Genomic DNA, 25,125 nt, shown 5'->3' on the forward strand with positions numbered 1-25,125 from the left:
ACACCTACTTCTAGCATAACGCCCTGTGATTGGCTCCTGCTCCTGTCAGCTGATTAGACTGACAGGCCAGGCTGCTTGAGGTGTCGGAGCGGTCGGAGCAGACAGTGTGGGCGCCTGAGGTGAGAGAGGAGCCCTGGTGACGGTAATGGGGTAATGGTGAGTGACCCCGGCCCGCCTGGTGTGTATATGTGTCCCTGTGACGTCACAGGCCTGCCCCGACCAGCCCTCTATGGGATTCTGTATGTTTGGGGCACTTTCACCTATAGCGCCATTCCTTTTGCGCCCCTGTCACCTTCGCCGTCATCCTCTGTCGCGACGCTGAGATTTTCACCATTTTTACTTCACTTTTGTGCCATTTTTCATCCGCCTGGCGCAGCCTATTTTCATTTTTTCCGTTTTTTCCTCGCCTTCGTCCAAGCGCCATCATTGTGTTCTTCTTCGCCCCGTGCGGCCGGATAAAGGCGACGACTTGGGAATTTTGAATGGCGCCATTTATTTTATCGTGCGATGCAGCAAAAATAATAATAATAATCCCAGTGCGGTGAATAAAAAATGCAATTCTGCTGTTATTTTTGGCGCTTTTATTTATTTAATTTTTTTTACAGCCTTTATTTTGCAGTAAATTTGATTCTTCTGTGAATTTTTTTTATGTTAGTGATTACTTCTTATTTTTACCTTTTTTTATGGTTATGGTACGACATCGGGGGCTTGCTTGTTGCGAGGTGCGCTGATGGGTTTTGTTTTGGGTACATATAATGTTTGTAGCTAAAGGCAATGATAACCGTAAAACTAAAAAAAATAAAATTTAGCGTTTTCTTTTACTTAATCTTTACCTATTATACGGCTAAATAATTTTATGCTTTCATAGATTGGACATCGATGGATGCAGAGATACAGAATTTTTTTTCTTATGCATTGACTTGACCCTGCGATCATGTGATCACTTGCACTTACATAAGGTTTCATTCACACATTAATCTTTATTTTTATATAGCGCTAACATATTCTGCAGCGCTTTACAGTTTTGCACACATTATCATCACTGTCCCCGATGGGGCTCACAATCTAGATTCCCTATCAGTATGTCTTTGGAATGTGGGAGGAAACCGGAGTGCCCGGAGGAAACCCACGCAAACACGGAGAGAACATACAAACTCTTTGCAGATGTTGTCCTGAGTGGGATTCGAACCCAGGACCCCAGCGCTGCAAGGCTGCAGTGCTAACCACTGAGTATTTTGCATCAGTGTTTGTGAGCTAAAAGCAGGAGTGGAATTTACAGAGTAAAACTTCAATTGAAAGATTGTTACTTGTTCCTTGCTTTGGAAACACTTCTGATTTTTGGCAAAATACAAAGGCCTCATTCACACGTTCAGGATTTTACATGACTATTTGGCAGCTGTAGTCAGGAGAGGAACAATCAGAGGAAAAGTCTAATAGAAACTCGTCACCACTTCTGTATTTATCACCCACTCCTGGTTTTGGCTACAAATACTGATGAAATACTGACTTTTTGCAAATCGATTCGCAGGACTTACTCAAGTCCTCAGACAGTTCTCTTCTCCTCTTTCTGTTCTCCATGCTTAGGGGTGGTACACACAATGCAAAGTCAACTTCTCCCCATGTCATTTAAGGTGTGATTTTCATATTGCCCACACCTGTTACTTGCCACAGGTGAGTCTGAACGAGCATCACATGCTTGAAACAAATTTGTTTAGCCACAATTTTGACCAAACCATTTTTGGGATTTTGTGTGAAATCCTGTCCAATTTGCCCTTTTTTTTTGTCATGTTCCAATACACACAAAGTAAATAAACACATAGTAACATAGTTAGTAAGGCCGAAAAAAGACATTTGTCCATCCAGTTCAGCCTATATTCCATCATAATAAATCCCCAGATCTACGTCCTTCTACAGAACCTAATTGTATGATACAATATTGTTCTGCTCCAGGAAGACATCCAGGCCTCTCTTGAACCCCTCGACTGAGTTCGCCATCACCACCTCCTCAGGCAAGCAATTCCAGATTCTCACTGCCCTAACAGTAAAGAATCCTCTTCTATGTTGGTGGAAAAACCTTCTCTCCTCCAGACGCAAAGAATGCCCCCTTGTGCCCGTCACCTTCCTTGGTATAAACAGATCCTCAGCGAGATATTTGTATTGTCCCCTTATATACTTATACATGGTTATTAGATCGCCCCTCAGTCGTCTTTTTTCTAGACTAAATAATCCGAATTTTGCTAATCTATCTAGGTATTGTAGTTCTCCCATCCCCTTTTATTAATTTTGTTGCCCTCCTTTGTACTCTCTCTAGTTCCATTATATCCTTCCTGAGCACCGGTGCCCAAAACTGGACACAGTACTCCATGTGCGGTCTAACTAGGGATTTGTACAGAGGCAGTATAATGCTCTCATCATGTGTATCCAGACCTCTTTTAATGCACCCCATGATCCTGTTTGCCTTGGCAGCTGCTGCCTGGCACTGGCTGCTCCAGGTAAGTTTATCATTAACTAGGATCCCCAAGTCCTTCTCCCTGTCAGATTTACCCAGTGGTTTCCCATTCAGTGTGTAATGGTGATATTGATTCCCTCTTCCCATGTGTATAACCTTACATTTATCATTGTTAAACCTCATCTGCCACCTTTCAGCCCAAGTTTCCAACTTATCCAGATCCATCTGTAGCAGAATACTATCTTCTCTTGTATTAACTGCTTTACATAGTTTTGTATCATCTGCAAATATCGATATTTTACTGTGTAAACCTTCTACCAGATCATTAATGAATATGTTGAAGAGAACAGGTCCCAATACCGACCCCTGCGGTACCCCACTGGTCACAGCGACCCAGTTAGAGACTATACCATTTATAACCACCCTCTGCTTTCTATCACTAAGCCAGTTACTAACCCATTTACACACATTTTCCCCCAGACCAAGCATTCTCATTTTGTGTACCAACCTCTTGTGCGGCACAGTATCAAACGCTTTGGAAAAATCGAGATATACCACTTCCAATGACTCACCGTGGTCCAGCCTATAGCTTACCTCTTCATAAAAACTGATTAGATTGGTTTGACAGGAGCGATTTCTCATAAACCCATGCTGATATGGAGTTAAACAGTTATTCTCATTGAGATAATCCAGAATAACATCCCTCAGAAACCCTTCAAATATTTTACCAACAATAGAGGTTAGACTTACTCGCCTATAATTTCCAGGTTCACTTTTAGAGCCCTTTTTGAATATTGGCACCACATTTGCTATGCGCCAATCCTGCGGAACAGACCCTGTCGCTATAAAGTCCCTAAAAATAAGAAATAATGGTTTATCTATTACATTACTTAGTTCTCTTAGTACTCGTGGGTGTATGCCATCCGGACCCGGAGATTTATCTATTTTAATCTTATTTAGCCGGTTTCGCACCTCTTCTTGGGTTAGATTGGTGACCCTTAATATAGGGTTTTCATTGTTTCTTGGGATTTCACCTAGCATTTCATTTTCCACCGTGAATACCGTGGAGAAGAAGGTGTTTAATATGTTAGCTTTTTCCTCGTCATCTACAACCATTCTTTCCTCACTATTTTTTAAGGGGCCTACATTTTCAGTTTTTATTCTTTTACTATTGATATAGTTGAAGAACAGTTTGGGATTAGTTTTACTCTCCTTAGCAATGTGCTTCTCTGTTTCCTTTTTGGCAGCTTTAATTAGTTTTTTAGATAAAGTATTTTTCTCCCTATAGTTTTTTAGAGCTTCAATGGTGCCATCCTGCTTTAGTAGTGCAAATGCTTTCTTTTTACTGTTAATTGCCTGTCTTACTTCTTTGTTTAGCCACATTGGATTTTTCCTATTTCTAGTCCTTTTATTCCCACAAGGTATAAACCGCTTACACTGCCTATTTAGGATGTTCTTAAACATTTCCCATTTATTATCTGTATTCTCATTTCTGAGGATATTGTCCCAGTCTACCAGATTAAGGGCATCTCTAAGCTGGTCAAACTTTGCCTTCCTAAAGTTCAGTGTTTTTGTGACTCCCTGACAAGTCCCCCTAGTGAAAGACAGGTGAAACTGCACAATATTGTGGTCGCTATTTCCTAGATGCCCGACCACCTGCAGATTTGTTATTCTGTCAGGTCTATTAGATAGTATTAGGTCTAAAAGTGCTGCTCCTCTGGTTGGATTCTGCACCAATTGTGAAAGATAATTTTTCTTGGTTATTAGCAGAAACCTGTTGCCATTATGGGTTTCACAGGTTTCTGTTTCCCAGTTAATATCCGGGTAGTTAAAGTCCCCCATAACCAGGACCTCATTATGGGTTGCAGCTTCATCTATCTGCTTTAGAAGTAGACTTTCCATGATTTCTGTTATATTTGGGGGTTTGTAACAGACCCCAATGAGAATTTTGTTACCATTTTTCCCTCCATGAATTTCGACCCATATTGACTCGACATCCTCATTCCCTTCGCTAATATCCTCCCTTAAAGTGGACTTTAGACAAGACTTTACATAAAGACAAACCCCTCCTCCTCTCCGATTTTTACGATCCTTTCTAAACACGTGTAATTGCAATAATTTTCTGAAAGAGCTCATTTTCTAGAACAATTTCAAGGGTGCTAACACTTTTGGCCATGACTGTAAATGTGGACCAATTGCACCTTTTTTATGTTATCAGCATAATACCGCCGTGTGTTTACATGGTGCATTTATATTGGATTTGTGTGTCCGCGCCATGATATTAACCCTTCTCTGTTTTACACTACGGGGGAGAATGTTCTTGTTTGCTTTGAGGAAAGAGACGTCCTGTATCAACAATTGGTGATTAATTCATCACCATGGACAGCGGAGAAGAGTGCGTTGTATCCGTCTGTGAGGACATCGTCCGTGTCATGATGATCCCGCTCTGTGAAATGTGCTGTAATAAGGTGTATCGTTACATGAGTGCCGATATTACGCTCCAGTGTTCTATGTAATAACAAAATGTTTTTATAATTACACAACTTCATAATCAAATATAATTTATAAGTTCTACAACTTTCCAATATACTTTTTTTTTAAGCTTCTAATCGTTTTCAAGCTCACTGCTTGCTGTCACTGAATAACATTCTGATTGTACTACTGTGTCCTGCCTTGTTACAATTTGTGTTTAGTGCCAAGAAACCCACAAATACATTTCTGTCCCTAAGAGTCATTGATATCAGCTGCTTCTCTTATAACGTTCCTGTACTATGAGAAGAAGAAAAGTTTCTGGCCCTTTAAAACTGCACTGGAAACACTTGACATAAGATGGGTGCAGCTGCGTGACTCAGACGGGGTTACAGATTAGTTTCATTTTCTCTGCAGCTCTGATATGTCATTGACCATGAAAGCGGAGAGATCACACAGCTAAAGACTCCAGAAGACCCCCGGGGGGTCACACACAGTGAGTATGTCTGCTGATACCCTTATAAATCTCTAATAATAATTCCTGTACATAGGGGCAGTATTATAGTAGTTATAGTCTTATACATAGGAGCAGTATTATAGTAGTTATATTCTTGTACATAGGGGCGTTATTATAGTACCGTAGTTATATTCTTGTACATAGGAGCAGTATTATAGTAGTTATATTCTTGTACATAGGGGCAGTATTATAGTAGTTATATTCTTGTACATAGGAGCAGTATTATAGTAGTTATATTCTTGTACATAGGAGCAGTATTATAGTAGTTATATTCTTGTACATAGGGGCAGTATTATAGTAGTTCTATTCTTGTATATAGGAGCAGTATTATAGTAGTTATATTCTTGTATATAGGAGCAGTATTATAGTAGTTATATTCTTGTACATAGGGAGCAGTATTATAGTAGTTATATTCTTGCACATAGGGGCAGTATTATAGTAGTTATATTCTTGTACATAGGGGCAGTATTATAGTAGTTATATTCTTGTACATAGGAGCAGTATTATAGTAGTTATATTCTTGTACATAGGAGCAGTATTATAGTAGTTCTATTCTTGTACATAGGAGCAGTATTATAGTAGTTCTATTCTTGTATATAGGGGGCAGTATTATAGTAGTTATATTCTTGTACATAGGAGCAGTATTATAGTAGTTATATTCTTGTACATAGGAGCAGTATTATAGTAGTTATATTCTTGTACATAGGGGGCAGTATTATAGTAGTTATATTCTTGTACATAGGAGCAGTATTATAGTAGTTATATTCTTGTACATAGGAGCAGTATTATAGTAGTTATATTCTTGTACATAGGAGCAGTATTATAGTAGTTCTATTCTTGTATATAGGAGCAGTATTATAGTAGTTATATTCTTGTACATAGGGAGCAGTATTATAGTAGTTATATTCTTGTACATAGGGAGCAGTATTATAGTAGTTATATTCTTGCACATAGGGGCAGTATTATAGTAGTTATATTCTTGTACATAGGGGCAGTATTATAGTAGTTATATTCTTGCACATAGGGGCAGTATTATAGTAGTTATATTCTTGTACATATCAAGATACAGATACAAAAAACAGATATAACCAATCTCGGCCAGAAGCATTCTCATAATTGCTTCTCCATTACTAATATCCAACCATATAAATAATAGTGGACAAATACATATGACTACCAAAAAATGAGTATAAAATACCCACAGACCACTATAGCAAGAGATATCATAAAATCAATAAAGTTTATTGAAAAATTCATTTAAAATTAATACATAGTACCATGTGAAAATTTTCAAAGAGAACAAGACAAAAGACCATGTACAGTGAAGATGTTATATATAGCTGTAATATTTAGCATATAGCATTGAAGACCCTTAGTAATGAACCCGCCCCATGTAAGATTCCCAAAAACATCCTATAAGGTAATTGTATGTATCTAGTACCTGGATACTGAGACTCATAACATGCAGGGCATAAGTAAAAGTATAGAAAACATTGTCTTGTTCTCTTTGAAAATTTTCACATGGTACTATGTATTAATTTTAAATGAATTTTTCAATAAACTTTATTGATTTTATGATATCTCTTGCTATAGTGGTCTGTGGGTATTTTATACTCATTTTTTGGTAGTCATATTCTTGTACATAGGAGCAGTATTATAGTAGTTATATTCTGGTACATAGGGGCAGTATTATAGTAGTTATATTCTTGTACATAGGAGCAGTACTATAGTAGTTATATTCTTGTACATAGGAGCAGTACTATAGTAGTTATATTCTTGCACATAGGGGCAGTATTATAGTAGTTATATTCTTGTACATAGGGGGCAGTATTATAGTAGTTATATTCTTGTACATAGGAGCAGTATTATAGTAGTTATATTCTTGTACATACGAGCAGTATTATAGTAGTTATATTCTTGTACATAGGGGCAGTATTATAGTAGTTATATTCTTGTACATAGGGGCAGTATTATAGAGATTGTAATTGCTCTTTCTTCTTATTTTATGTTCCACGTTCTTCCGTGTTGAGAAGTAAATTTCAACTACTGTCAAGATTTGTTCTGTTTGTGAATCCAAAGAGATGATAGTGGAAAACGTGACCATTTTGTGGGTCCTGGAATCAGTGTCTGTGTGTAAGTCACCGTGTTTGGACTCTGTCTGTATTTCTCTGTATTACACCCACAGCTGGTATTTGCCGTCGCTGTGATCCCTGACAATCACTAGAACAAGGCAGTAGTGCTAGGAAACCGTAGTCTGGTGAATCCACTGGATACACAACTTTCCTATCTCCGCTGCCTGTTTGTTCCAGGATCATCCGTCTCCTCATTGTATGATGACTTGACAGTGATTATGTCCATCTTGGTGGGGCATTCTCCTCTGATATTATTGCTGATGAATCAATGTCATCCCGTAATCACTCGTGCATCTGATATAACCGTTTCTACTCTTGTTCTTCTATGTTCAGCATGTCCTCCATTTTGAAGGCTGACCTCTTGATGTGAGGTTGTGGGGACATGGCGGTCCTGGACACACCCTACCAGAGGCTGGAGGCCTCCTACACGGACTCGCCTCTGGGGGAGGACGACCTCCTGGTGCATGTACCAGAGGGAAGTAAATGTGAGTAGTCCAGTGTCATAGACTGCACCATCCATCTGTTTATAATAGTTTCTAGTAACTTCTCAAATGTGGTGACATTTTATCTATGAGGACTGTGATTCCTCATTGTCACTGTGCAACATAACCCATGAACGCCTTACATTACATGTCTTGGTTTACGTGCACCATTTTATAAACTTAAGACCTCTTCCTATAATGCCTGTATTATATCACAGGAGACTCACAAGAAATGGCTATTGGCCATCACTAAGCCGGCTTAATGTCATCTTACAATAGTAAGGTGACATTAACCCCTCATTACCCCGCTTGCCACCGCTACAGGGCAAGTGGGAAGAGCCGGGCAAAGCGCCAGAAATAGCGCATCTAATAGATGCGCCTTTTTGGGGCAGCTGCGGGCTGCTATTTTAGGCTCGGGGGGGGGGGGGGGGGGCCTATATCAATGGCCCCTTACCAGCCCCCAGCTGTGAGCTTTAGCAAGGCTGGTTGTCAAAAATGGGGGGGACTCCACGCCGTTTTTTAAAACTATGTAAATAATTTAAAACCTAGTTATCCTTGATAACTAGCCTTGCTGACAGGTGGGGGTTGCAGCCCCCAACTGTGAGTTTTGTCTGGCTAGTTAAAAAAAAAAAAGGCGTGGGTTCCCCCTTAATTTTGATATTTATTTATAGCGCAAGAGGGCAGATGAATACTCCCATCCGCTGCTTCTGCTCTCACTGTAATTAGCATTAGCAGGTGTCAGATGATGGGAGCAGTAGTCCCATCGGCTGACACCAGTGATCGGAGGTGAATTTTACACCTCCGATCACAGCTGAGTTCTCCCGCTGTCTTCTGACAGCGTGGGAGCCGCGGAGCTCTCACCGGCTGGGATAATTTCATGCATATGACAGCGTGTCAAACACTGTAATGTCGGATCCTCCATTCAAATGAATGGGGATCGGGTCCACTCTGCTGGACGCATCATGCAGCCTGCCATCTAGATGTAGCAGAGCCAAGTATAACGTCACATCCGGCCGTCCTTGACTTTTCTGCAGCAAATACGCTGCAAGAAAAGTCAACCTGCGTTTTTGCATCGTTTTTTTTCACCATCCATTCAAGTCAATGGGTGGAATACTCTGGAAAAAAAAGGCTGGAAAAAAGCTGAAAGAAGTGACATGCTCTATGTCCAAAAAACGCAGTAAAGCACAAAATGCTGATCACACAAAAAACCAATGTGTGCATGTGATTTCTGAAATCTCATAGGCTTTGCTGGTACTGCAAAAAACGCCCTGTGTGAACTTACCCTAAAGTTTACCTCTGGTCACTGGTGTCAGCTGATGAGACTACTGTTCCCATCAGCCGACGCCTGCTGCCATGCTGTAAATAAAAAAACAAAGGCGTGGGTTCCCCTGTATTTTTGATAACCAGCCAGGCAAAACTCACAGCTACATCTGGGGCTGGTATTCTCAGGCTGGTAAGGGGCCATGGATATTGCCCCTACCGAGCCTTAAAATGGCAGCCCACAGCTGCCCCAAAAATTCTGATGCTTTGCCCGGCTCTTCCCACTTGCCCTGTAGTGGTGGCAATTGGGGTTCATATTTGTGGTGTTGATGTCACCTGACAATACAAAAGGTGACAATCAGAAGCAGTATTTGCTGTGCTGTCATGCACATGACAGCGCGACAAACACCCGGTGTTCAGCGGGCCGCACCCGAACAGTAATATGGACTTCCTAGCGAAGTCTGTGTCCGTTCCTGAACAGAAGGTTCTGCATAGTCATCTGATTTGGTATAACTACTTGCCCCTGTCCAGTATGTTTGATGTGTCTGACAACACGAGGGTCTATAATTGATTAATTTTGGCCCCAGGATGACTTGGTAATTCCCATGTTATACCGTATGACCCGTGTCTTATCTTCTTCTCTTTTCAGCTCCGTGGAATCACATTGAGAACCTGGATCTCTTCTTCTCTAGAGTATCCTTTCCGTGCAGCTATTCACAATGTGACTTTTTTATACACTTTGTGTCAGTTCCTCCAATTGCTCCAGCAAGCTGAGAACTTCTTGCATTTGGAGGCTGAACTCTTCTCCTTCTCCGGTTTGTTACAGTGTATCAGCCCAGAGTCGGGAATGGACTTGTGCTGCTTCAGTGTTTTGGTGACAGAGGACAAGCCTAGATGAAGACATTCTGGCTTAGTCTTACTGTTAAGTTGCAGCTGCAATGTGTTACAATGTGTCAGCACCGTTTGTGTTCCTTATCGCTGACACTTCAGGTATACAACCTGCATCAGAAGAATGGATTCACTTGCATGTTGATCGGGGAGATCTTCGAGTTATTGTGAGTTCATTTAACTCATACTTGCCTGTAAAAATGGGCTGAAGCCTTCCATAAAGTGGAGGGTTGTTGGGAAAACTGATGTCTCATGTTTCTCGGCAGTTTTATGCATTTTCTATTTTTGCAGATTTATTAGATTTTGCTCTCTGGCCTCTTATAACCCCCATTCCCAATTGACTTGCAGGCAGTTCATCTTCGTTGTCAGTTTCACCACCTTCCTGGTGAGCTGTGTGGATTATGACATCCTTTTTGCAAACAAGATGGTGAATCACAGTCAGAGTGAAAACAACAAGGTGACCTTGCCAGATGCCTTCCTGCCCCCTGGAGTCTGCAGGGACCGGTCAGTATATTATTCCTACCACTCCCCATGGTCTATTAGTAATCGTCCACAAAGTTTGTTAGAAAGATTTGGAACTTTTAATATCACAATCATCTTTTGTCTATTGGGTCTAAAAATCCTAAGGTGCAGGATGCCCCCCGCAATTCACAAATCTGCTTATTTGTTATATTTTCCAGCATTGAAGGGAACTGGTTCCTCGTAGTTCTTCTGGTCATCGCTGGCGTCTTCTGGATCCACAGACTCATTAAGTTTATTTACAATGTCTGCTGCTACTGGGAGATCTACAACTTCTACATTCAAGCTCTGCGTATCCCTATGGTGCGTACCAGGCACCAGTAATGAACGAGAATGTGCTGATGCTCTGCTGCCAAGTCACAGCCAAGATGGGAATAGCATCCAATCCTTGCTTTTTTAGCATCCTTCTTTTGGTTACGTTCTCATGAACGTACAGTACAGACCAAAAGGTTGGACACACCTTCTCATTTAAATATTTTTCTGTATTTTAATGACCATGAAAATTGTAAATTCACACTGGAGGCATCAAAACTATGAATTAACACATGTGGAATTATATACTTAACAAAAAAGTGTGAAACAGCTGAAATTATGTCTTATATTCTAGGTTCTTCAAAGTAGCCATCTTTTGCTTTCACAGCAGAAAAAAACACATGTTCCAGCTTTTTAGAAATAAAATAGCAGATTTATTGAAAAATTCTTAAATTCTTAAAAAGCTTGGATAAAGACTGCGGTTGCAGTCGAAACGCGTCGCTTTCCTCCCGGATCTATTGTGAGATCCGTGGAGTATGCGCTTTTTAAGAATTTTTCAATAAATCTGCTATTTTATTTCTAAAAAGCTGGAACATGTGTTTTTTTTTTTCTGCTGTGAATCCATTGCCTTTCAAGACGGAGTTCCGTGCTTCCAACAACCAGTGAGCTGGCTTGTCCACTTTTTTCATCTTTTGCTTTGATGACTTCTTTGCACACTCTTGGCATTCTCTTCATGAGCTTCAAGAGGTAGTCACCGGGAATGGTCTTCCAACAATCTTGAAGGAGTTCCCAGAGATGCTTAGCACTTGTTGGCCCTTTTGCCTTCACTCTGCGGTCCAGCTCACCCCAAACCATCTCGATTGCTATTCCATCCGGTTTGCGTTTAGTTGGACCGTCATTTCTTTTTCAACAGGACAATGACCCCAAACACACCTCCAGGCTATGTAAGGGATATTTGACTAAGAAGGAGAGTGATGGGGGGCTACGCCAGATGACCTGGCCTCCACAGTCACCAGACCTGAACCCAATCAAGATGGTTTGGGGTGAGCTGGACCGCAGAGTGAAGGCAAAAGGGCCAACAAGTGCTAAGCATCTCTGGGAACTCATTCAAGATTGTTGGAAGACCATTTCCGGTGACTACCTCTTGAAGCTCATCAAGAGAATGCCAAGAGTGTGCAAAGCAGTCATCAAAGCAAAAGATGGCTACTTTGAAGAACCTAGAATATAAGACATAATTTCAGTAGTTTCACACTTTTTTGTTAAGTATATAATTCCACATGTGTTAATTCATAGTTTGGATGCCTTCAGTGTGAATGTACAATTTTCATAGTCCTGAAAATACAGAAAAATCTTTAAATGAGAAGGTGTGTCCAAACTTTTGGTCTGTACTGTATCTTTGGTCTGTATGCTGCCAGTGTTAGCACTTTGTGGCAGTACACATGGACCATGTGGGAAAATATTGCAGCATGTGCCAGTCTGGTCTAATTTTTGTTCTACACTGTGTGCAGAATTATTAGGCAAGTTGTATTTTTGAGGATTATTTTTATTATTGATCAACAACTATGTTCTCAATCAACCCCAAAGACTCGTAAATATCAAAGATTAATATTTTTGGAAGTTGGAGTGGTTTTTTTTTTTTAGATTTGGCTATCTTAGGAGGATATGTGTTTGTGCAGGTAACTATTACTGTGCAGAATTATTAGGCAACTTTAATAAAAACCAAATGTATTCCCATCTCACTTGTTTATTTTCACCAGGTAAACCAATATAACTGCACAAAGTTTAGAAATAAACATTTCTGACATGCAAAAACAAAACCCCCAAAATGAGTGACCAATCTAGCCCCCTTTCTTTATGCTGACACTCAGCAGCCCCCATCCATAGATTCGGTCAGTTGCTTGATCTGTTTACGACCAACATTGGTGCAGCGGCCACCACAGCCTCCAGACACTGCTCCGAGAGGTGGACTGTGCTCCCTCCCTGTAGATCTCACATTTTATGAGGGACCACAGGTTCTCTATGGGGTTCAGATCAGGTGAACAAGGGGGCCATGTCATTATTTGTTCTTCTTTGAGACCTTTACTGGCCGGCCACACTGTGGAGTAGTTGGAGGCATGTGATGGAACATTGTCCTGCATGAAAATCATGTTTTTCTTGAACGATACCGACTTCTTCCTGTACCACTGCTTGAAGAAGTCTTCCAGAAACTGGCAGTAGGTCTGGGAGTTGAGCTTCACTCCATCCTCAACCCGAAAAGGTCCCACAAGTTCATCTTTGATGATACCAGCCCATACCAGTCCCCCACCTCCACCTTGCTGGGTCTCAGTCGGAGTGGAGCTCTCTGCCCTTTACTGATCCGGCCTCTGGCCCATCCATCTGGCCCATCAAGAGTCACTCATCTCATCAGTCCATAAAACCTTTGAACAGTCAGTCTTACGATATTTCTTGGCCCAGTCTTGACGTTTTATCTTATGTTTCTTGTTCAGAGGTGGTCGTTTTTCAGCTTTCCTTACCTTACCTTGGCCATGTCCCTGAGTATCGCACACCTTGTGCTTTTTGTTACTCCAGTAACGTTGCAGCTCTGAAATATGGCACAACTGGTGGCAAATGGCATCTTGGCAGCTTCACGATTGATTTTCCTCAATTCATGGGCAGTTATTTTGCGCCTTTTTTGCCCAACACGCTTCTTGCGGCCTTGTTGGCTATTTGCCATGAAACGCTTGATTGTTCGGTGATCGCGCTTCAAAAGTTTGGCAATTTCACCACTGCTGCCTCCCTCGGCAAGACATCTCACAATTGTGGACTTTTCAGAGCGTCAAATCTCTCTTCTGACCCATTTTGCTAAAGGAAAGGAAGTTGCCAGATAATTACGCACACCTTATATAGGGTTCTGATGTCATTAGACAACGACCCTCCTCATTACAGAGATGCACATCACCTGATTTGGTTAATTGGTAGTTGGCTCTCAGCCTGAACAGCTTGGAGTAAGACAACATGTATAAAAAGTATCATGTGGTCAAAATACAACTTGCCTAATAATTCTGCACACACTGTAGTCTAGTGCTTTTAACTTGCCATTTTTTCAGACCATAAGAAGCACCCAGGTTTTAGAGGAGGAAAATAGGAAAAAAAATGTAATACTGATTTAATGGATAGCTGGAGAAGTTTTGGCGCAATGCCCTTTTCGTGCATCGGTGCGGGATTGTGGGTAGGGTCTTTCTCTGCCGTGGCCCCTCAGCTGTTGTATGAACCTCCCTTTTAAAAAAAAATTTGCATTAGTGCCTCCCATGTATCGGCAGCACTTGTACACATTCACGTCCCGACATCCTCCATATAAATGGTGCCAGAGGCGGAGCATGTGCAGATTGGGGTCTATGTTAAGTCGAGATCCAGATCTGTGCGTGCAGTTGCACCATTTTGCTGGAGAACGTTGCTCGCAGCCCAGGGCCCACAGCATATCCTCACTCCTGCTGCTGCTGGCTTCCTGCGGCGGCAACCCGCACACAGAGACAGGTGAGCTACATTCAGACTAAAACACATCTCTATTTTCCTCCCAAATTTGGATCGAAAATGGTGCATCTTGGTCTGAAAAAGACAGTAATTGATGTCTACATGAGTGTAATAACCAGACACTCATTTATCAAGTTATTTACTGCTAAACTTGCAAAAATATAATTTATTTGCAACATTTGTAGGCAGATCTCCCTTATTACACCTGGGAAGAAATCCAGAGCCGAATCGTCCAGATCCAGAAGGAACATCAGATTTGCATCCACAAGAAGGAGTTGTCAGAACTGGATGTGTCCCATCGAATCCTGCGCTTCAAGAATTACATGGTCGCCATGGTCAATAAGAACCTCCTGCCCCTTCAGCATCGGCTCCCTCTGCTGGGCGATACAGTCTTCTACACTCGCGGACTGAAATACAACTTTCAGCTCATTTTCTTTTGGGGTCCTGGCTGCCTCTTCCAGAACGAGTGGAATTTAAAGCCCGAGTACAAGAGAGCAGGAGCGCGTCTGGAGCTGGCGGAGAAGCTGTCTCAGCGCATTCTCTGGATAGGGCTTGCCAACCTGGTTCTTTGCCCACTTGTTCTTGTCTGGCAGATTCTCTATGCCTTCTTCAGCTACACAGAGGTCCTGCGCAGAGAGCCTGGGAGTCTTGGAGCCCGATGCTGGTCCCTGTATGGTCGCTGCTATCTCCGCCACTTCAATGAGCTGGATCATCAGCTGCAGGCGAGGCTGAGCCGAGCGTACAAACCGGCCTGCAAGTACATGAACTGCTTCCTCTCCCCGCTCCTGGCTGTGGCTGCCAAACACTTAGGATTCTTGGCGGGATCCATCTTGGCAGTACTGATAGCGCTCACGGTCTACGATGAGGACGTGCTGGCGGTGGAGCACGTGCTGAGCACTGTTACGCTCTTGGGAGTAGTGGTAACAGTCAGCAGGTCAGTACTAACATCATAGACGACCATTTAATTAAAGTGGTTGTCCAAGATTTAAAAAACGGCAGCTTTCTTCTTAACGGCACCACTCTTGCCCAGCGGTTCTGTCTGGTATTGCGGCTCCACTAATGTTACCATACACAACCTGGTTTTTTTTTTTGTTTTTTTTTTAATTGCGGCAATAAATTGAAAATATAACAAATGGAAGCAAATTTGCAAAGGCATTCTGCACCCACAGCTCCCCTGCAGCACTATGCATTGTCATGATTGTGCATACTCAGAGTGTGGTCTGATCCTACAGTCTTGTGTTGCTCCATTCCCTCTGTCTCCGTTCTTTTTCTTAAACAGTAGAAGAGGAAGAGAGCAACGCATTGCGGACAGAGAGGATCACTAAGTGTCACATAGGTCTTCAGAAGAGCTGTATTCACAAAAATGGTAGATTTGTGCAAAGGGTTTGTATAAATTGGAGTGTACATGGTTGCAAAAGTATGCACTCCCTTTCCATACTTCTGTACGTAATTAATATCGATTTGTTAAAATCATTTATTCTTTATTTTAGAAAGCAATGCATCATTCTCTACAGATGCATGGCAAAAGTGCAAGTTGTAAATGATTAGTGATGAGCGAATATACTTGTTACTCAAGATTTCTCAAGCACGCTCGGAGGTCCTCCGAGTATTTTTTAGTGCTCGGAGATTTAGTTTTTCTTGCCGCAGCTGAATGATTTACATCTGTTAGCCAGCATAAGTACATGTGGGGGTTGCCTGGTTGCTAGGGAATCCCCACATGTAATCAAGCTGGCTAACAGATGCAAATCATTCAGCTGCTGCAAGGAAAACTAAATCTCCGAGCACTAAAAAATACTCGGAGGACCCCTGAGCGTGCTCGAGAAATCTCAAGTAACAAGTATATTCACTCTTCACTTTAATGTATCCTCACAGTTGCTATCTCTGTTTCTCAGGTCGTTCATTCCTGATCAGCACTTGGTTTTCTGTCCAGAACAGCTTCTAAAAGTTATTCTGGCTCATATTCATTACATGCCCGACCACTGGCAGCGCAGCGCTCACCGGGCCGAAACTCGCGGAGAGTTTGCACAACTTTTTCAGTACAAAGCGGTGAGTGTTACATAGGTAGATTTTCACCAACACAGCTCTGCATGAGTGTCCTATATACATGTATATTTATATTATGATCGCGCAGGTGGTCTGGGGTCATATATTAGACTCCAAGGGTTAATGAATATTGCACATACGGTAATTACTTATACTCCATTCAGATCTAGTGAACGCCAATTCTTCCATAACTTCTTATGTGCAGGTCTTTATTCTGGAGGAGCTCCTGAGTCCACTGCTGACTCCTCTCGTGCTGATATTTCGACTGCGTCCAAAGTCCTTGGAAATCATCGACTTTTTCCGAAACTTCACAGTCGAAGTCGTGGGAGTCGGGGACACCTGTTCTTTTGCACAAATGGATGTCCGTCAGCACGGCAATCCTGCAGTAAGTACACAGATGGATGTCTTCTTGCAAGTCAATGGCTAATGTACAGAAATGACTGCTAGAGCTGAGCAAAAAGACTTGTCCAGCATGCACATTGGTAGTCTGTGGCCGTCGAACCAGAGCCCTGAATCTCTTCTCCTACCTGATGGATTCCCCGACGCTTCTTCTGATTAGTAAGTCCATGACAAGTGCAGCACAATGATGGCATGCTCTGGGCCTGCTGATCAGAAGAGGGGATGCTGGCAGGAAGGAAGAGGTTTGCAGGGCAACTTGCACTTGGAAAATTACCATTAATCCTGATGTAGAGGTCTGTGCAGGTGCTGCATACACAAAACGGTACAAGAGTTTTAATCGGGACTAAAAGCAAAGTTGTTTCATATTTTGTGAAAAATATAGTGACAATTTTCCGATCTACTTAATATAAATGAAAATTTGGTTGGGAAAATAGATCGAAAATTGTAGCAAAAATGCACAGCAGAAGCAACGCATGAAATTGGCCTCGGTCTGTCGCTTAAGCACTTGTACCTAACCCCAGGGTGTGTCCTGTGTTACAGTGGATGTCTGCCGGCAAGACCGAGGCTTCAGTTTACCAGCAGGCGGAGGATGGGAAGACCGAGCTGTCCCTCATGCACTTCGCCATCACCAATCCTCGCTGGCAGCCTCCGCGGGAATGTTCCGCATTCCTGACACACCTGCGAGAACGAGTCCAGAAAGACAGCGGAGGAGCGACACCAAAAAACCCCCCCGGACTTGGATACCCCCTGCACGGCTCCGGGCTGTCTCTGCAGTCTGAGTCTGAGGTGCTTATGGGTGCAGTGAGCCCATTTTTTATTTATGGGCAAATGCCATTATTTGGAGCTGAGTGAATCCTATGTCACTGAATCCGCTGCTCTTCTGTTCTGTGTTGCAGCCCCATAGTCTGAAGGCGAACATGTTCCACGGGATGTCCCCGGCAGGGATGCCTCCACACACGGATGTCCTCTGCTCTCCACACGTCTCTGCTGTGTCAGAGGTGGCGTCAGCTTTGCTTTCCCTGTCACCGCAGCAGTCCTGTCACATGGCTCAAAACCAGAGCGGGTGAGCAAACGGTACAGAAGTCCCAGGCCTGTGACTCTGGGTTATAATGGCCCCATGAGTGCACGATTTCCCTGTGTTAGACCCATCTATGCACTTGTGGCTTCTTGTAGACCCATCTATGCAAAAATTGGCCCTAATCCTAAATTCGGTAAATAATGGACTCCTTTATGGCTGAATCATCTGATCGTAAAGTTTTGTGTGTTCCAATCTTATGTCCTTGTAGCCTTGATCTTAGGAATGGCAGCTTCGGAAGCAGTTTATGGGAGGGTCCTATGACCAGCGGGCCCCTGTCTGAATACGCCTCAATGGAGATGAGTCTGCACGCGCTGTACATGCACGAAGTAAGTGGTTTTATAATGCTTATTACTACAGTATTGCAATATTAGTGTTACAACCATATTTCCACAACTGCAGTACTACTAGAAGACTATTATTACTCAAGCACAACTTGCTACTACTGCACTTACAATACTACTGTTTCTACACTACTACTATTTTCATATTTACCGTTGTTACTGTTGCACTGCTACGATTAATCTGTTCTATCTGCACTTCTGAGTGTACTACTATGATTACATTACTACTCTACTATTCTACTGTACCAGGGCCGTACTGGACTGGCCATCTGCCAATTCTGGCATTTTCCAATGTGCCGCTCACTCTGGTGTCTCGCCTCTTGTGTTACATTTGCAGCGAAGGACTAGAAGAGTTAAGCAGGTTTTGATGAAAGTAATGTTAATAGAGCTGAGTTTGCAATAATGCTCATTCATTGGATAAATATAATCTTACAGCACCGCTCCAGCATATAAATTTTTTTTTCCCCACGAACCTAAACGGGTGAGTGTCATCCGATTTTCAGAGGCAAATCGTCCATATGCACAGCCCCATAGAGTAATATGGAATGAGTGCTATAGCACTCGTCCGATTCTTATATGATCGTCTCCAATAGTACGAGGCTCTTATAGACGTGCATTGGGCACTTGTGACCGATACCTCTGGCTTTCATTCAGACGTTGCGGTCACAAGATGGCGCTGCTATCAGAGCGGCATCGGAAAAGCTGATGGCAGCGGCTAAGTAGAATACTAAAAAGAAACAGCCTCGCCATCACCAGATCAGGTTACTAATGCACTAGCAGCATGCAGTAGACCCCCATGATAACGGCGGGGCAGCACAGGTGCAAAATACTGATGAAGCAAACACTCGCACCCCTACCATTCATGAACGAGGTGGCTGCCTGGTATTATAATTGCACACAGATGAGGCTTGCATAGGGCGCCATTCACACAGGTACGTGTGATGCATCGTGTCTAAAGTCTACTGATGACACCCATAGTATTAGAACAGGCTTACTACCCAGCACTATATAAGTGCACCCCACGAGGACAGACACCCCAGTTGTCACACTCACTCCCTGACTAGTGGGCATGAGCCAGGCGGGTCGTGGACCCACTGTGCCACAAACCAGACTACCCTGGTCGGGGTGTGACTAGGACAGCTGCCTTGGTCTTCTCTGGAGCCTCTGATGGTGAGGTCAGGCTTATGCGGCAGGCTGCTGCCAGGTGCCACTCCAGGGTGGTGTCTGGCTGCTGATCCCACTTGGGAGACAGGAACACAAGGATAGGTGCGGGCGACAGGCAGGACTGGCAAATGAGCACGGCTGAAACTCCGACGAGTAGGCAGGCAGGTACGGCCGAGGCACAGGGCAGGCAGGCACGGCCGAGACACAGGGCAGGCAGGCACGGCCGAGACACAGGGCAGGCTGGTGTGTAGAGACCTGTTCACACAGCGGATGCTAGTACTGGAACAGACAGGAGTGAGTGAAGTATGAAGGGACAGGTTGGGACTAGTGATGAGCGAGTATACTCGTTGCTCGGGTTTTCCAGAGCACGCTCGGGTGATCTCCGAGTATTTGTTAGTGTTCGGAGATTTAGTTTTCATCGCGGCAGCAGAATGATTTGCTGCTACTAGACAGCTTAATTACATGTGGGGATCCCCTAGCAACCAGGCAACCCGCACATGTACTCAGCCTGGTTAGTAACTGTAAATCATTCAGCTGAGGTGATGAAAACTAAATCTCCGTACACTAACAAATACTCGGAGGACACCCGAGCGTGCTCTGAAAAACTCGAGCAACGAGTATATTCGCTCATCACTAGTTGGGACCTATTCACACAGGAGGTGCAGATGCGGATACAAGCAGGAAGGTATGATGTATGACGGAACGGGTTGGGACCTGTTCACACAGGAGGTGAACCGCAAGGCTGCGGATAAGAGCGGAAGAGCAGCAAGAGATTGGGCAGCAACAGAAGCTAAGCATACCGCTAGGTATGCGGAGAGGAGCTGCAGCAAGAGATTTCTGCAGGAGCGGAGCAGAGGGGAATGGAGCAGAACCACAGGAGTGCAGAGCAGAGGTAGAAAGTGGTACAGAGAGGGAACACAAGGAAAGACACAGCAGGGTAGGAAGCCATAGACAAGGAGACAGAGGTAGGACAAAGTTCAGACAAGGTAATGGAACATGACAAGGTACAAGAACAAAGACACAGGGACCAGGATATTCTGCCTCCTGGAGGGCGGACAGACAAGTACAAAGCAAGGCTAGAACAAAGACACTGAGAGCAGGATATACAGCCTCCCGGAGAGCAGGCAAACAAGATCAAGGCAAGGCAAAGAGAAAAAAGCCTCCAGAGAAGACATAACACAGAGCAAGGCCTGGCAGCTCAGAAGCAAAACACTGAGTTTAGACACATTGCGCATGCCCAGTCCACAGGGTTGGTAATTGGTCAGGAACAGATTAGACAGGTGCACCCTGATTCCATAAGAACCAGAGAGTTCTGGCGCCGTCCCCCTATGCACACAGCCAGGAAGCATGCAGAGAGCAGAGGCACAGAACATGGAGCCGGCAGCAGACAGAAATCACAACATGACCTGGAGCAGTGGGTAAGATGGTGTGTGAGGGATGGGAGGCCATGCAGTGATGCCGGCGGAGTTGTAACACCAGTACACAAACCAACACTAAAGGGCCTGGAAAAATATGCAATAAAAAGATGAAAAGTTGCAACAAGTGGGCCTGTTTGACTTCACTGCTGGGGCTAAATGTTGGTCCTGGTCCGGCCCTGTACAGCACTACACTATGACTGCTATGATCCTACTCCCACCCTACTGCTGCATGATACCCTCAGTGCAAAGAAGACTCCTGAACTCTTTCCTTCTTGTCCGCTAGTTACACCAGCAGCACACTCGTATGGCACCGGGCCGACACATCTGGCACCGGCAGGAGAGCGATGAGAGCGGAGACAGTGTATCGGGGGACGGACTAATTAACACTACATCAAACTTGCCGACCTCTGCCAGCTGCCCCTCACCGTCTGCAATGCTGCGGGAGGATCGGATGCCGCCCATCAGTGCCCATAGGTTCAGTGCCAGCACAGGTATGGATTGTATAGAAATGAGGTCTTGCATTTCAGGACACAGGCTCTTTACATTTTTAATTGCCGTGTTTTTTGTTTTTTTAAATACTTTTTACAGACTTTGGATCAATGCAGAGAGCCCCATCTAACTTGGCACGCCAGCCCATGGGTGGATGGAGCGAAGATACTCAAAGCAGCCGTCATCCGGAGACCGTGCCAGAGGAAGGCTCTGAAGACGAGCTCCCACCACAAACGCAGAAGGTTTGTGTTTTCTACAATCACATGGCTTCTGCTCGTCATCTCCTCTCACGACTACCACATCTATAGGAAACACGTGGCTGCTTTCTTTCACACAGCGCCACACCTGTCATGATGTGGTGTCTGGTATTACAGCTCTGCGACATGAAAGTGAATGGCACTGGCTGTGATACCTCGCAACCTGTGCATAGGTGGGGTGCTGGTTTTAGAAGGATGCACCCATGTTTTTCTTAGTGTGCAGTCAGACGGCAATGAATGCTCGGACTGGCCGGCAGCTCTCCAGACCCGAGAGTGACTGCACATATTTCCATGCAGATGTCAAGCCAGGGCCGGGGTAGCCGCCGGCCAGTCCGAGCATTGCATTGCGATCCTTGCCAGAGTTATACAGCCATCTAACTCTTCCCTAATCCTGTGCAAACCCCTAATGATTCCCCCGAACCCACAAAGCATCCAAAGCACACCAGCACGCAAATACATGACTTATAGGATTGTACAGCCAGGGCATCATGGTGCATGAAAATAATGTAAACCCTGCTAGCCAATCACTAGAGAGGAATTCTGTGGCCGTCGAATCATGTGTTGTTGTTTTTTTGTTTTGTTTTATGGAAAAAAACCTTTGTATTTTAAAAGTGATCTATTTTTTTTAAAGGGGAAGTGTTGTTTTTTTATTTGTTTTTTTTTGTTTTAAAAGAGGAAGTGTTTTACTGAATTTGTTACTTTTTTTAAATTGGGAAGAAAAAAAATTCACGTTTCTTAAAGGAGTATTCTGGTAATGAGTTATTCCCTGAACACAGGCACCATGAAGAGGACAGCATGGTGCTGTACTTGGCTATCTCCGGAGGTCCCATCGAGTGAATAGAGCGGTGTTCAACGTGTGCAGTGCTGCTCCAATCAAACTGGGGACAGAAGTCTCACTTTCTGGTGGTTTGTGGGGTCTCCGCAGTCGGACCCCCACAGGTCTAATATGTAATATCACTACCTTTCCTCTGTATTAGATCACACTTCTGATTACTGGAATACCTCTGTAATTTATTTCCGTTTAGAGAATAATAATCTTTTTTTTTTTTTTTTTCTTATGTATTAGGAGAAGTGCTCTTATCTGTGTGTTTTTAATAAATTCTTTTTAATTTCCTTTTAGGTGTAAGCTTTATTCTCCTCTCGGGCTGCCTTGTATCTGTCCATAGTCCACGTGTAAGTGAGTCTGGCTCCGTATGCCCTTCAGTGTCTGTAAATACTGATGTATATATTATGGTTTTGCTCGCTCCTGGATTTGCACTGAACTTGGAGAGCAGCGATGTGTCCAGATGGCACACCATGAAGGATTGGCTGGATCGTTCATCGTCTCTTCCGTATCTGACATCATCAGAGAATATAATGGATCTCGACACTGGAAAAACTTTCTTTTACCATCTTCTATATGATAAGACTGTAATGGGTATGTGGACTTTTGCAACCATTTTGTCTTTATTGATCCAATACATTAACAGTTAAAAAATAAAGCAACTTTGCAAATAGTCTTGATTAAAAAAATATTGTACATATTTTTTTTATTTTTTTTTGTATGCAGAGCTATGTGTCTCACAAATCCAGTGTGTAGTCTCATCTTGCTGTCTCCATTTCTTACCAGTTTAGAAGGCGTGGAGTAAAGCAAGACTGCAGGATCAAACTACACAGTGTTTGCTTGTACCCTTTAACCATGGAGACACACAGGTCTGCACTGGAGCTGTATACACAAAACGGTACAATATTTAACATTCAGAACATTTACAAAGCTACTACATTTCTAATGTTGGATTCTGAGGGGCGATAAGAGCGGTTACAGAGGTTTATACGTCGGCTCATTTGAGTATATTACATAGGACAGGATCAGTGGGTTTACATAGGTTCATTGTGCACCACTAACACGTCTGCAGTGTTTTGTATAGAAATGTATATTGCATCTTTTGTACCGTTGTATAATTCTAATTAAAATGGATTATCTGTAATGTCAAACGTCTTTTGTGTCGTCACGTTTATTCCAGAACAGGAGGCCAAAAACGACAAAAGGGAAACCAGCAACGATCTTTTGGTTCCTGTTCATCACCCCATGAGGGGTAATGTTGGGGGGAGTATTACCTAAGTAAGGTGCCAGTCACGTCCGCAATTTGCCATTGTGACTGCCTCGATTTTTCAATATGAGCGTCTGAACCTGGCTGTAGAAGACCACCAAGCAGCAGAAATTGATAGATGACAAGCTCTTACAGTCCCATAAAGAAACTTGCCCTATTTCCACAGCAAAGCAGAACAGCCGGATTCTCAATTAATTTTTAGGATTTGACCCTTTTAAATATCCTCAGGTCACTGTAGCTACAAATAGCCTAGTACTGATCACGCAGCACGGCATGTGCAACACTGATAGTTGCCTGGGGTCATTTTCATGGCCATTATCGATGTCTTGCAGTAGGAGCTAATGCTCTTTCTAGCTAGAGTGTCCCTGAAAATATTAGGAAAGGGTTGGTTCAGTCTGAAGTAAAAGGGGTCTTTCCATTTTTGTACACATCCTCTAGGGTACTACCTCACTTTATGATCCACGGAGGTCCAACATCTGGGACCCGAACTGATACTGAAAAAGAAGGGACTGCAACATTGTTCAAAAACTGTAGTGAATGTTTTGCTGTAGTTATTATTATTTATTTATATAGCACCATTAATTCCATGGTGCTGTACATGAGAAAGGGGTTACATACAGGGTTATAAATATAGTTAACAGTAAACAAATTTACAATGATTGACTGGTACAGAGGTGAGAGGACCCTGTCCCTTACTTACATTATTCGGGATAATGGGGAAGAGACAGGCGGTCGGTGTGCGGCAGCTCTGGTGGTGGTGAGGCAGCAACTCTGGTGGTGGTGAGGCGACAGCTCTGGCGGTGGTGAGGCGGCAGCTCTGGCGGTGGTGAGGCGGCAGCTCTGGTGGTGGTGAGGCGGCAGCTCTGGTGGTGGTGAGGCGGCAGCTCTGGTGGTGGTGAGGCGGCAGCTCTGGTGGTGGTGAGGCGGCAGCTCTGGTGGTGGTGAGGCGGCAGCTCTGGGGGTGGTGAGGCGGCAGCTCTGGCGGTGGTGAGGCGGCAGCTCTGGCGGTGGTGAGGCGGCAGCTCTGGCGGTGGTGAGGCGGCAGCTCTGGCGATGGTGAGGCGGCAGCTCTGGCGGTGGTGAGACGGCAACTCGGGTGGTGGTGAGGCGGCAACTCGGGTGGTGGTGAGGCGGCAGCTCTGGTGGTGGTGAGGCGGCAGCTCTGGTGGTGGTGAGGCGACAGCTCTGGTGGTGGTGAGGCGGCAGCTCTGGTGGTGGTGAGGCGGCAGCTCTGGTGGTGGTGAGGCAGCAGCTCTGGCGGTGGTGAGGCAGCAGCTCGGGTGGTTGGTGGGGGGGCAGAATGGTTATTGCAGGCTGTAGGCTTTCCTGAAGAGATGTGTTTTCAGGTTCCGTCTGAAGGATCTGACG

The 25,125-nt window shown here is 43.8% G+C and overlaps 1 protein-coding gene across 7 annotated transcripts; it reads left to right on the forward strand.

Moving 5' to 3' along the window:
• The first annotated feature begins 44 nt into the window (after positions 1-44).
• On the forward strand, positions 45-23,641 carry ATG9A (autophagy related 9A). 7 transcript variants are annotated; one of them, XM_069732809.1, is made up of 17 exons: positions 45-119; positions 5,336-5,418; positions 7,469-7,568; positions 7,901-8,052; positions 9,959-10,002; positions 10,300-10,364; positions 10,546-10,701; positions 10,878-11,019; positions 14,664-15,412; positions 16,371-16,524; positions 16,727-16,906; positions 17,461-17,706; positions 17,817-17,983; positions 18,207-18,324; positions 21,205-21,412; positions 21,510-21,652; positions 22,788-23,641. In XM_069732809.1, the coding sequence occupies exons 4-17, from the start codon at positions 7,950-7,952 to the stop codon at positions 22,791-22,793; spliced, it is 2,481 nt and encodes an 826-aa protein (XP_069588910.1). In that variant the 5' UTR covers positions 45-119; positions 5,336-5,418; positions 7,469-7,568; positions 7,901-7,949; the 3' UTR covers positions 22,794-23,641. The 7 variants fall into 7 exon arrangements, with proteins under 7 accessions (XP_069588910.1, XP_069588912.1, XP_069588906.1 ...); XM_069732811.1 differs by having other exon boundaries at positions 5,336-5,414; positions 7,466-7,568; XM_069732805.1 differs by having other exon boundaries at positions 5,336-5,414.
• The last annotated feature ends 1,484 nt before the right edge of the window (positions 23,642-25,125 follow it).

The sequence above is a fragment of the Ranitomeya imitator genome, chromosome 7 (assembly GCF_032444005.1).
Source record: "Ranitomeya imitator isolate aRanImi1 chromosome 7, aRanImi1.pri, whole genome shotgun sequence".
Taxonomy (NCBI): domain Eukaryota; kingdom Metazoa; phylum Chordata; class Amphibia; order Anura; family Dendrobatidae; genus Ranitomeya; species Ranitomeya imitator.

What these genes read in the sequence shown, in the direction of transcription:
- ATG9A (XM_069732809.1), top strand. Translation starts at nt 7,950, where the DNA reads ATGGCGGTCCTGGACACACCCTACCAGAGGCTGGAGGCCTCCTACACG. An exon ending in CCTGGAGTCTGCAGGGACCG is followed by an intron (nt 10,702 to 10,877) that starts GTCAGTATATTA and finishes TATATTTTCCAG; the next exon opens with CATTGAAGGGAACTGGTTCC. An exon ending in GTAGTGGTAACAGTCAGCAG is followed by an intron (nt 15,413 to 16,370) that starts GTCAGTACTAAC and finishes TCTGTTTCTCAG; the next exon opens with GTCGTTCATTCCTGATCAGC.